Source organism: Anolis sagrei, chromosome 1 (genome assembly GCF_037176765.1).
Source record: "Anolis sagrei isolate rAnoSag1 chromosome 1, rAnoSag1.mat, whole genome shotgun sequence".
Lineage (NCBI taxonomy): Eukaryota > Metazoa > Chordata > Lepidosauria > Squamata > Dactyloidae > Anolis > Anolis sagrei.
This window is the reverse complement of record NC_090021.1, coordinates 82,670,190-82,684,128: the sequence shown is the minus strand read 5'-3', so window position 1 is coordinate 82,684,128 and position 13,939 is coordinate 82,670,190. Positions and strand designations below refer to the sequence as shown.

At 36.8% G+C, this 13,939-nt stretch overlaps 1 protein-coding gene across 18 annotated transcripts in view; it reads right to left on the bottom strand.

Annotated features, from left to right (window-relative positions):
* Positions 1–13,939, bottom strand: part of EPB41L2 (erythrocyte membrane protein band 4.1 like 2) — a 112,313-nt gene that overhangs the window by 76,654 nt on the left and 21,720 nt on the right. For 17 of the 18 annotated variants that reach the window (XM_060753349.2, XM_060753347.2, XM_060753356.2 and 14 more), the window contains one exon: positions 3,361–3,788. In XM_060753349.2, the coding sequence (XP_060609332.2) occupies positions 3,361–3,774 (414 nt within the window). In that variant the 5' untranslated portion in view covers positions 3,775–3,788. Of the gene's footprint in view, positions 1–3,360; positions 3,789–10,522; positions 10,763–13,939 lie in introns of those variants that run through there. The other variant, XM_060753348.2, reaches the window with a different exon arrangement.

Sequence of the window (13,939 nt, the reverse complement as noted above, 5' to 3'; positions counted from 1 at the left end):
TATAAAGAGGCGTGGAAAAAAGTTCTTAAGACCATGAAAAGATGGAAGGAAAAAAATTTGAATATTTTTAGGAAAATAAGAGCAGCAAAAATGTTCTTAATTCCAAAATTAATGTATTTGCTTCAGGTTCTCCCACTAGAAATTAATCCAAGACAAATAAAAACTTGGGATAGGACTATCAGAGAATGGATTTTGAGCGAAAAGAAACCTAGAATCTCAAACAAAGTATACTATATGCACCAGGAAGAATTAGGGTGGGGATTACCAAACTTGGAATTATATTACGAAGCTTTCCAATTAAAGTCATTAATAGAAAGTAGTGTAGAGAGAGAAGAAAAATGGTGCAGAATAGAAGATGCAGTAAACAATGGAGAAGGAAAATTTGGGATTTTTACAGAAAATTTAGAGGCTTCAATTAAAAAAACAAGAGGTCCTAGAAGATTAGCATTAAAAATATGGAAAAAATGGAAACCAATTTGGATGCCTAATATAGTAAAGTGGACACCACTAGAAAGCTTATATGGAAAAGAGTTTGGCCCTATATGGTGGGAAGATTTGAAAGATAAAGGCTACTACTGCATTAAAGATATGTATGATATAAATGGTCAACTGATTCCCATGGACAGGATAATAGAAAAAATGGGAAATAAAAACTGGATAAAAGTACTAGGCCTATATAACAAACTTAAACAGGGGAAATATGGAGAATGTTTAGGCAAGGAAGGTGCGCTTGAAAATATATTTAAGAAAGGACAGAAGATAATGAAAGGTTTAGTAGGAGAATTATACAAAACAATGATAAAGGATGATGAATACGTAGTCAGAACATTACAAAATAAGTGGCAGAAGGAGGGGACTCTCACAAAACAAACTATTGAGGAATTAAAGAAAGGGATAAATAAAATCAAAATGGAAAAATATAAAGAATTAGAAAGGAAATTTATCTGGAAATGGTACAGGACACCAGCTCAATTAGCAAATATGGGAACAGGATTAAGTCCAATGTGTTGGCACTGTAAAGCAGAGAAAGGCTGGTATGCACATATGTGGTGGGACTGTTTAAATGCAAAAACGTTTTGGAATAAGTTAACTAGAAAAATTGGGAAACTTTTCAAAATAACAATACAAGCCAATATGGAATTTATGTTAATGGCAATTACAGGGAATAAAAATATTGATGCGAAGAACCAAAACTTATTTAAAGCAATGATTTTAGCAGGTAAGGCAGTAATAGCCTGGGGGTGGAGAGATGAAAAAAAATGGAATTTGGAAAATTGGAATAATTATTTATTTGAACAAGTTCAATCAGATATTATTGAATGTATAACCCAAGAAGACTCACAGGAGGATAAAACAAAAGAAATTAAAGAGAAATGGGCAACATATATGAAATGGGTAGAAGAAGGTGAAGCCAGCATAGAAATTGTACAAAGATTGCAAAAGTTGTGTGCGTGGTTAAAAATAAAGATATAGAGAGAAATGTGGTGGGAGGGGTAGGAAAGGGGGGTGGGAGGAGGGGGGAGGAAAAAAAAAGTAAGAAGGAAATAATAATAATAAAAATGTAATATGAATAAACTTGTAAAGAATGCGAATAGATAATATTGAAATATGTCACTATAATGTATGCCTACAATAGACAAGTATTATCTGTTCAAATATGTTATTATTTTTCTTTCTCAATAAAAAAAATCAAAAAAAAAAAGATATATATGGCCTATATAATTATTATTCAGAGATAGAAGAGGACACGATGCTCTGTCCCCTTCTGTTTTTGTTTTTAAATGCTTCCTGCAAGGTAGAGGGTTGGACTGGATGCCCCTTTCGACTCTATGATTCTATTACATGCTTGCTCTAAATTCTAGCATTAAAGAATGCTAAGATTAAGCCTTGATGGTGGATAGATGTCCTTCTTCAGTTTTAGTTGCTTATGTCTAGGAAAAATACATAAAGTATTCCACAGTGGCCTGATTCAGACAATCAAATATTTGCATATAAATATCCTAGGCTTTGTATGCTCAGATGCAGACCCTTTGCTTCCATTTCATTTCTTCCTTTTGTAAAAGTGAGCCTGAAAGCAGCAACTACTGTATTTTTCGGCCTATTAGGCGACTGGGTGTATAAGACAACCTCCAACTTTTCAATTAAAATATAGTTTGGGATATATTCGCCATAAAAGACTACTCGTCCTCCAACGTTCTTTCCGAAAACCTTTCTTCACTCTGGGCTTGAGGGCCAGGAGGCTCATAGCGAAGCGGAGCCAGCACTAGGTCAGCAGCGGGAACTAGGCTGGCAGTAGGGACTAGACTGGCAGCGGTGAAGACAGCCCAGTGGGCCATCACTCCTGGCCTATTTCCATGGCAATGCGGCCTGCCACTCCTCCTCCCCACGCCCTCCCTCCGCCCTCCTCCTACCTCCCTCCTTCCTCAGGCTGCGAGAGAGGCGGGCGAGGAAAGCGGGTAGCTGCCCTCCTGCTGGAGCTTGGCACCTGAAGCAGCTGCTGCCGCTGTGCCCCTCCGATGCCGCTTGGTTTCCCAGGCTGTTTTATTTGTATGTATCTGTTGTATTTGTATATTCATTCATTCCTGAATGTGTTGCACCTCATGTCAAGCACTCCCTAGGGCCACAATAAACACTACTGTGTTTATTTAATTCTTTATTTCATTTATGCCCTGCCTTTCTCATCCCGCAGGTGATTCAAGGCAGCTTACATAATTCTGGCAAAAATTCAACGCCACATATAGATTGTATTTACTTTAAAGATTGTACTTAGATGGCCACTGGAACTGAGCTGTCATCCTTGCACGCCTTCAGTATACAAGTCACATTCCAGCTGTTTATATTTTGTGGCCCTGAAGCTATGGCTGTGACAAGCACACACCATATTTTTATATTACAGAATTTATAACAGATAAGTCTGGGCCACAACCTATACTCTATGTCAAAAACTGCTGTTTTGGATTGTGTGTTGGGAGAAAGGTGGGATATGTAATAAATATATAAATAGTTACTATTCTAGTTTACAAAACCTCACTTACCCAGTATACAGGAGACAAGGAAGGGGCTACTCGCTAGAAATATTACTCTCCCACTTGCTCCTTTATTTTCATATTTCATTCTAAGAACTTCAATATCATCATTTTGAGCATTTACACACAACAGGATAAAAGCAATACATTCATACTTCTTCAAAGAAACAACAAGAATATGACTCACCACCAATAGCAGATGACTGACAATGTGCAAAAACTGTGCAGTTAGTAGTAGTTAATCACAGCATACCACTGAAGCCACTAAATGTTAGGTCTAAGCTTTGACTCATCTAACCTCCTTTCTGCAATGTATCTTAGTCTCGGTACTCACATAGAGCTTTTTGTCTTCTTCATCCACTTTAGCTTCTTTCAGATTCTCAGTAGTGTCCTCCAATTTTCCCTTAGGCTGAGTTCCCTCTTCTGGAAGATGAGATTCACCCTCCTCGGCTGTCTGTTCTTCTGATGTCAGTAGCTGTTTTTTCTTAGTTTCATCTTTTGGTTCTTCTAAAGTGTATGATTTTTGTTTCTTAAGCCATGGGGGGATGAAGCGAGAAATACCCTTTCCTCCTGAGCTCCTTGGGTTACTTTGGCTAGCTGGAGCTTGAGGGGTTGGAGAACATTCTTCAGTTTCAGATGCCTTTTCGTTTTGACATTCTGGTGCATCCTCAGCATTTTCCTTTTCAGCATTTGTTTCTAGCTTCTCAGATTCTTTCACTTCAGGTTCTGAACCAACTTCAGTAGGCATGGCTGTAGGTTGCACTAGAAACATAACATATATATTTGATTTTAGTACATTTTCAAACTTCAATTTTTTTTAGGTAACAGTCAAACTATCTAACCATGTGAGCTGTATTAACTATTAAAATCTGAAACTGTTCAACCTACTGAAACTTTCAAACAGTGTAAAGAATAATGCCTTACAGTCACTATGATGTTCCTCTATTCCTTAAGAATCTCGGAGAAACCTAATGTAGTTATAAAACTCCAATATGCTGATGACAATGTAGTCTGTGCACATTCAGAAGAAGACGTACAAACCACCCTAAACACCTTTGCAGAAACATAAGAGAAGCTCAGCCTCTCACTGAACATTGAGAAAACCAAAGTGCTCTTCCAGGAGTCACCAGCCAATCCCTCTGCAATGCCAGAAATACCGATTAATGGTGTAACATTAGAAACGTCTCTGTCCCATCACCTTCACAGGTACATTTGACAAGTTGAGATAGCTCTGTTGTTTTTTAAAATACAGATAATACCAGTGTGCCATTATAACCGTACTTTGATATCCTGAGAAATCTTAATGTTTCTGAATATATTTTGAGTACTGCAGAATAGTAGAGGCCAAGATGAAGTACTTTGGCCACATCATGAGAAGAAAGGAAAGCTTAGAGAAGACAATTATGCTGGGGAAAAAGGAAGGAAAAAGGAAGAGGGGCTGACCAAGGGCAAGATGGATGAATGGTATCCTTGAAGTGACTGGATTGACCTTGAAGAAGCTGGGAGTGGTGACGACCGACAGGGAAGTCACGAAGAGTCGGAAATGACTGAATAAATGAACAACAATAAATATTTTGTAACATTTTATTCTTGCATCCGAACAGACTTGCTTCTGTACACTTTCTTAATAAAACAAAACTGTATTCTGCAAGCCTGGAACAACTGCTAACTAAATGAAATTGCTATTTAATGATACATTTCCTGCTCATTGCTTTGAGCTGCTGAAATTATTACTGCTTTTATAAACACATCCAAGCTAGTTGTTTTTTCTGCAACAATGGCATACTATATTACTGTCACCAGTCCTTCACTGTTGGCATAACACTGGTAGAAGTTATTTAGAAATATGTCTAGACAGAACTCTGAATTTGACTCATCTGAATCAATGTGGAATTACTTTTCCTTTACTGGTACCTTGAAAATGTAACATCAATTACATTATTTATATTGATATATATTTATTGTTTTAACTGTCTTAATTGTTTTAATTGCTGTTTTACACGTTTATTTGTATTATTGTGTAGGCATCGAATTGTGCCTTTTTGTAAGCCGCCCTGAGTCCCCCCTCGGGGGTTAAGAAGGGCGGGGTAGAAGTACACGAAATAAATAAATAAATACATATTTGCAAATATATTTGTACCAGTGGGTCCACAATACTTTTCTATCTGCTTTATGTTTGCTTCAAAAATGTTTCCTTTTCCTCCCATGACAAGACAGAGCAACATAACAAACAGCATTTATCAAAGAAAAACTTAAAATTTCTTACATTAGCCCAGCACTAAAGTTAAATCAAATTTGGCAAGTAGACATACTAGTGGCTCCCATTTAGCCAACAATTTGTTTTATTATTTCGCCTTTCACAATTCGCAGTGTATTTTACACTTTTAAAAAAGTTCACAAGTTCCACTCACACAAAGTCATATAACTGAGGCCATAAGTGTTACCCCAGATTTGGGCAGCCTCTGAAAAATAATAGCCTGGTATTTCATTCTGCCTTTTAACTTGGTAACATCAAGTAACACAGAACATGTGCTGTGATATCATTGCATTCCATGTTTCCCTGCCTGCACTTTCATTTAGTTATTTGCACAGTAATATATAACACATTTGGTATAATTAGATTTATACCATAGAGAATGACATAACATAAGACTGCATGTGTCTTCATTAAATCAGTAAAAATGAGCCTTGCTTGGTCAGGCCAAAGATCCAGCTAGTTCAGAATTTAACTACCATAGTGCCCCAGTATATACTCACAGGCTTGTTTACATTGAATAGAACTCACTTGCCATTTTATGGTCCTTGCGTATACTTTGGAGAGGGCCTTTTGGATACCACACAACCTGACACCTGATGCATAACCAATCTGCAAGGTTATATTACAAGCATCTTTTTCTCAGCCTCAGAAGTGCTACAAGATCTCTTTGCATAAAATTTTATATTTCTTTTATTCCAAGCATCTAAGTGAAATGTAATAATACAGTCTTAGGCAAAGCCATCAGTAAAATGAGCATAACACTTCATTTATCCTAGAACAAAAACATTATAATAATGCATTCAACTCAACTGAATTCTGAGTAATATTTCAGAATGAAGCATATTCCTAATTTATTAAGACAAATGTCAGGAACACATCAAAGCCACTAAATGTCTTAAAACAGAGATTTCATTATTATAATGTGCTATGTCAGCATTTAATTACTATTAGTCAAGTATAATTTTATCAAATAAGCGCTTTTGAAATAGTAAGGAATAACTTAATATGTTGTTACTGTTTTAAGAATGCATGTACAAAAGTTGCACCAATGGAAGCAGTTTGTTTGCAAACTATATCCATTGTAGAGTAAAAGCATTGCTCGAGCAAGTAGAACTTTTGATATTTACTCTGAAATTGAAATCCTAGTTGTGAAGGAGAATGCAACTCTTCAGTTCAAAATCAGAGGACTGCTGCTTCACAAATACACAATAGTATGCAGACGATATGGTTTGTATTTTATCTAATCCAACACAGAGTGTTCCAAAATTATTAGAGGTAATCAAATTGTACGGAGAGGTTTCGGGTTTTAAAATAAATAAAGATAAATCTAAATTTATTACAAAAAATTTAGACACTGAAATTATTAGGAAATTAGAGGAAGCGGCTAACTGTAAAGTAGTCCCGAAGATAAAATATTTGGGAATAACTATCACAAGCAAGAACATCGACTTGTTTCAAAATAATTACGTGAAGACATGGTCGGACATCAAAGGAAATTTGAACAATTGGCAGAAGCTACCATTAACATGGCTGGGCAGGATTGCAATTATTAAGATGATGATACTTCCCAAAATGCTTTTCTTTTTTCAAAGCATACCTATTATTAAAGGGACTAAAATTTTCAATTTGTGGAAGAGGGATATCATGAATTTCATTTGGGCAGGGAAAAAAGCCAGGATTGCTTATAAAAAATTTAATTGATACCAAAGATAGGGGAGGACTAAATTTACCAGATTTAAAAACCTACTATGAGGCCGCCTGCATGAGCTGGCTCAAAGATTGGATACAATTTCAGAACATAAATCTACTAAATTTAGAAGGACATGGAATCAGATATGGATGGCATTCTTACCTCTGGTATGAAGGAGAGAGATTAAATAAGGCATTCAATAAACATGTAATTAGGGGAAGCTTAATAGATGTTTGGAAAAGATACAAATTAGGGATGGAACCCAAAACACCCCTGTGGCTGAGGCCAATAGAAGCCATTGGGAGACCCATCTGCAAGGATGATGTCAGAACATATGGGGAACTACTTATCAGGTCCAATGGCCAATGGGCACTGAGGGGAAAAGAAGAATTGGGTATTAAAGATTGGTTCCGATACCATCAATTATACGAAAGATTCAAAAAAGACGAGAAGAGGGGATTTGCTTCCAAAAAATCAGATCTGGAAACTATATTAGATAAAGGGGAAAAAGGATTAATAGTCAGATTATACAAATATATTCTATACTATAATTTGGAAGATAATCGTGTTAAAAACCCCATGATCTCATGGGCAAAAGATTTAGGGAGAAGCATAGATTTTGACATCTGGGAAAACCTGTGGAACAATGGCTTTAAATTTACAGTGGCAGCTTCAATTAGAGATAATGTATACAAAATGTTCTACAGATGCTTCATAACTCCAGCCCTCCTAGCCAAAATGGACAATTCACAAACAGGATCCTGTTGGAGGTGCAAAAGAAAGAAAGGGACTTTCTTTCACATATGGTGGTCGTGCGAACTGGTGCAGATCTATTGGAAAAGAATAATAAAGGAAACAAATAAAATGATTTACAACAAAGTAAAAAAGAACCCAGGGATGTGCCTACTAGGGATATTCAGAGACAGTTTAGAACAGCCAGAGAGAGAAATCTGTTTGTACAGCTTTGCGGCTGCACGCATTACAATTGCCAAAAATTGGAAAGGGGAGAAATCATTAAGCATTAAAGATTGGAAGGATAAATTGTGGGATTATGCACAGATGGCTAAGATTTCAAGCAATTTGAAATATGAAAATAATGAAATATTTGAAAGAAACTGGAAGCTGGCCTTAGCATACTTGACGGGAGAGCTAAAGAAATAAAAACAAGAGGAATTTATTGAATTACAAGTATAGAGGGTTAAATAAGTTGTGCATAAATCCTGCGTGGATTAGTGACGGAAGTCAAGGTGGTGGGGAGCACTGGGGGTGGGTGGAGGGGTAACTGGATGGAGGGTTGTTTGTGTATGTGTGTTTGTTTGTGTATGTGTACTTTTTTGCAACATATATGGTTGGTGTATTATCTTTTCGAAATAAAATTTAATTAAAAAAATTATTTAAAAAACAAACAAACAAACAAATACACAATAGTACAGAGAAAAATTGAATGCATGGTGTATCTAAGAACATTGTTATTTATCAAGAACAGGCAATTGCTGTAGTAGTTTTTTACAAAGGGGGGGGGGTGCTGTAGGCACGTGTTGCCCCAAGACCATTCTTTTCCCACCCCCGCCCTACTTCCCTATACCATAGATAACCTCTTTGGATGCTGCTCAGTTGAATGGAGAAACTAGAACTTGGGATCTAGGAATTAACAGCTAAACACTGATTACTCAAACATCACAAAACAGGAATAAAATATGTACTTTCCATTTGGAAGTTAAAAATTCATATTATTTTGCTAAACAAACATATTTGAAAGTAAGTCCCAAGGATTGCAACTGAATTTATTCATAAGTAAACACTGATAATAATAGTCTTGAGTACCTAAAAACTTTAATATGAAGATTAATTTTACTCTCCATATATCCGATGTAGGAATTCGTCATTCAAAAGATCTGAAGTTATTAAAACTGTGTGGATTATTCGGGGGTCTATTATAAACAGAATTGGAAGAAACCACAAGGGCCATCTAGTCTAACCCTCTGCAATGTAGGAACACATAATCAAAGCACTCCTGACAGATGCCCATCCAGCCTCTGTTTAAAATGGTAAACAAATGAGTGCTGGAGAGAGCATGTGTATCTGTGCCCTATAGCAAGATATGCCTATACATCAGCATAATGCTTGGCATATTATAAAACCAACATTTGTTTTTTTAGTATTTTTTTTCTCCAGATATTTTTGAGCTATGGTCGATTAAATCCATAGATGTTAAAGCCATGAATATTGAGGGCTGATTATACATTAATACACGTTGGTCTTATTTTCAAAAATTCAACTTCCTGAAATTGATGTCTCTTAAATATCGGTATATGTTCCTGAAAATCTTGGAACAGTAAAAGCATGCAAGATCCAACAACAATTCTGAGTTAAATTCCAACCACAAAAATGTGATTTAAAAGAACATGTTCATCAAGAAATATGAATAAAAAAGGGGTCGCCACTGAGCCTGCCCACACTATGTACCACAAGGAATCATTATATGCATTACATTGCCAAAATATTAATTGAAATAAGTGTTTCATTTTTAAAAGCACATTGGTGGCCAATAGTCCCATAACATCCATCTCAGCTAGACCTAATATTGTGGTTATTGTATGTTTCGTTCTACAATACTAATGAGTATATTCTTTCTTCTAAGATGAAGCATTCAAGCCAGGTAGTATAAATCTGTATGTGATAATTCTACCCATCATAAAGAGCCTTGCAATGTTAGTTATCTTTTGTAGATTAACATTTGGTGGAATACATGCTTAAATAATCTTGGTATTTTCAAGGGAAATATTGTGTGAGTCATGGTAATTTCACTGGATAACTAATTCTATGTACACCTTTATATACAGGCAGAATGTGAAAGTACAAATTATTTTCTCACTATAAAAATAAGTCTGTAAGAGTACAGGAGAGCATCAAAAGAACATGCATTTCCTTCTAACATAGAGACAAATTAAATACAGCTACCTTTTAAATAAAATACTAACAAAATCTGGGAAATACAAACAAGACATCTCATAGATTAATTAGATATTACTAGTGCAATATAAAAGAAAGGATTAAAAAGATTGCCTTCCTGAAATGCATTACATACAATATAGCTATGACTAATGTTGTGCCATCTATTATACTTATCTTCAGTATCTTTTTCAAAACATTTGATGTAGGAAGCAACCTTCACCTGTCAAAACTTAAGTATGACTACACAAAAAGAATTACACTTGTACTGTAAGATGAACAAAATTATTTTATCGTTTTATCTCTAAGATGTTTAATAGCAGAATACTGGCAATGCATAGTTCATCTCAGATTGTTGTTACAAATACAGTCTGTTACAGCATTAAATTCAGCATCCAATTTCCAATTTCAAGCTTCCCGAAATCTTTTAGACACAGTTTATGAACTATTTTGTTCACACACACACACACACACCCATTTTATAATAGAATGAAATCATTTCAGATTTTACACTGTCCTAAAGCAACCTTGAATAATGCACTCAGATTTAAAACACGTTAAAGTCCTTAACAGTTATGAAAAAAATCGGATACTTACACAAATAGTATTTATGTTATTCATATCACATCAGTCCCATGAAATTTTTTGCTCAGTGCATCCAGTGACACAAGCCAGCTGGTCAAAATCTAGTCTCTGCACAATTAATGAACAAGTCTGGCCCCACCCAAGCCTGGACTTTGCTAGAGAAAGGCATGCCCAGTGGACAAGCAGAAATTAGTTCCAATTCACTTCATTCCAGCAGCCTGAAAATGCACATGGGTCAAAGAGACAACTCTGTTTTCCTGTTCTCTTTCCTGCAAAGCAAGAGATTACTGTTTGTAAAATGCCCTACTAAGCTAGCAACAGGAAAAAAAATGACTCGTTAAGCAACTATCATTTGCTGTAAGAAATTCAAGTAACTATGCAAGTGATACTAATATTCTATAAGCATTTCCGCTTGCATATAGGGAAATAGTATACTCTAGTGTTAATTTCTCATTAACAATACATAGCTCTCCTAAAATATTTGTGTTGAGATGGGAAAGCAAGGCAGTAGAGGAAAGATAATGAGACTAATTGGAACACTGGCTTTAAATGTTAGAACAACTCACTGAACTGGGTTCCTTTTACCTCCCTAGTTGTGGGGAAGGGGAGAAAACAACTGTTGTCTTGGCATTCCTGGCATGGGTTTCCTTTGCCTGCTTAGAAGGGGGAGGGGAAAAACAGACTTGTATCATCTGGAAGGGGTCTCCTTAGCATAATTAGAAGATGGCATACAGGGGAGGAAGAAAATGGAATCTTGGATCTTGGGTGTGACAGCAAGGGGCTCTTCTGTTTTTGTGAATGAGAAGTGAGCAATTGGAACCTTATGGTTTGAAAAGAAAAGGTTTCCTCTGACTGCTTAGATGGGGTATCACAGAGGCAGAGCAAATCAGGCCTAATCTGCAACTGCATGCAAGCTGTACCCAGATAACAATTTTAAGAAGTATAACATCAATTAAGACAAACCCATAAAAATAAAAATGCAACACATACATCCGTATTGCATGACTCATTTAATATGAAATATCTATTTAAATAGAAAGGGCTTTGCTGGCTAGCGAAAGAAGACTTCTTTAGAAAGGAATCCCATAGTATTTGTAGCGATGTTAACAGCTTCCCATTCATCTGTTCACACAGCCATCCTGCTTTCCCCGAACTCAGACAGTCTAGAGACAGTCTAGTGGCATTCACATCCCCCCCCCCCCACCTCGTTCTGGACTTAGTGGTAACCACCAGGCACAAACCTGGAATCCAGCAATCGGAGAAAGCAGGAAGAAAGAAGGGGGTAATTCTTCCTTTCCTCCCTCCTCTTTCTCGCTTTATTATTTCAGACAGCATCACTGAATGCACTGAGTTATTGCCACCACCAGTTTCACATCCAGCGGTAGCTGCTAAACCTAGAGGGAGAGGCAGAAGGTAAGGGAGGCAGTCCAGCAACTATGAGTTGGGTTCAACACTGCTGAGCCATGCAGACACCAGCCAGCCACTAGGCTGATTTGGTGCCATGCACTGCAGACATCCCACAGCCATTCAGCTAACTCAATGGCTGACCTTGCAGACTCTAGCAGCACTGATCCGGAGTATCCTACTTCAAAGCAGCAACACCATTTGTGACACATGTAGATGGCCTCTGGGTGACCTTGGCAATGTCACATTCTGTTAGCCTGAGGAAGGCAATAATAAACCCTCGAAAACAAATATTGCCAAGAAAACCCTGTTAGGGTGCCAGCTACTGTTCTGAGCGCCTCCTGGAAGAAATCTGTCATGTGGGAGACAGGAAAATTGCCTATGGCCCTACATTGTAAATTCTCCCAGTTCCCTGAATTCAGTAGACATTCAAAATAATATTGGAGTTCACTCATGTCACATCCAACTCCTTATCTCTCTGCAATGTGTGAACAAACCAGACTAGGAAAAGCAATCACTGCTGCCATTATCTTTCCCTCCTCTTGCCTCCATGTCAGGAAGGAAGCATTTGTATATGTGTTGTAAGCATGCATTCACAGGGAGGTTGGGAAGTCGTGGCAGAAGCATTGGAAAGCTCTTGATGGCCTGCTTGTTTCATTCTCTGGAGCCACTAGCTCCTAAGTGCTACCAATGCCAACAACGAACAAATGACATGAACAATTGCTGTAAACTATTAATGGCAATCCATAGCTGAATGTAAGCTAAAGTTAACAAAATTTTGGACAGTTACCCAATGTTCTTACAAATATGCTTTAATATATGGAAATATAAAAAAGATGGGGGAAAATGTGATCATTAGGCTTTATATCAAGCTATACATCAGAACAATTATCAGAAATAAAAGTATGACCCCCCCCCCCCCATTATCATGAGACCAGTACCTTTGATTTCATGTACATACATCTGACGAAATATGTTATCTCCAGGAATTTTCTAGGTCCCCTAAATGATTCTATGGTAACTATCAACAGATGCTGATTTTTTTCAACAGGCTTTGCTATCATCCCCTATTCTGTTTTCATGGTGCACTATATTCCCACTAATTCCCTTCTCTGACTGCAAGACCACTTTGAGCCATGCTCCCTATTCTCATTCCCTCCACATATCACTTATTGGCAATCTTACTGTGTCTGTTCCTTCAAGCAAAAATGAAAAGGCCACATACTCTTCAGGCTTTCGACTGGAATACATTTTTGTTATGTTTCTGATCATTTGTCTCAGGGCAACGTATGTCTTTATAAGGTAGCTTAAAGCCAGATATCAACAAAAAAAAATATTGCCCACCTTGTTCTAGAATACCAAGAACAAAGGCACACACCTGCCTCCTAATGATGAATCACAACAGCTTAGTTTTGATCTTCAATTCTTTTTTTAAAAAATCAGAATTGTATTGCAGATGTTGCATTTGTTTGGTCAAATTAAAATGAATTACTATTCCACCCCTCTCCACCCTCTTCCCTCCTTGGTTCTTCTCTGCTAACTTTCCAAGTATTAAATTTAAGTTTAGAAATTATATACATTCTTTAAATAAAGTCACATGAATAACAAAGATAGAAATAACCATTGAGCAGTTATAGTTCTAAATACGATCTTGATTTCAGACCTTTCCTTCCCAGATATTCAAGGACAGGCAGAATTATTCAAAGATAATGACTGATAGTGATTTCTTGCCTGATGTATGCAGACAGGAAGTCTATGGCAAAAAAAAACCTATCATTTTTTTCTGATTAATGGACTACTTAATGTATGAAAGAATGGCATTTTCAATCTGGCTCTGGCAAACAAAAAAAAATGCACGAGTTCTCCTTTCTCATACAATTTGCAACCTAAATATCAAAATCGAATTTAGTATAAATGTAAAAATTCCTATTCTGGATACAGCCAATCTAGAGCACTACCTTTTAAGCAATTGAACCCACCCTCATATGGGATCCCATAGGAGAGAATGGAGTTCTTGAAAAAACT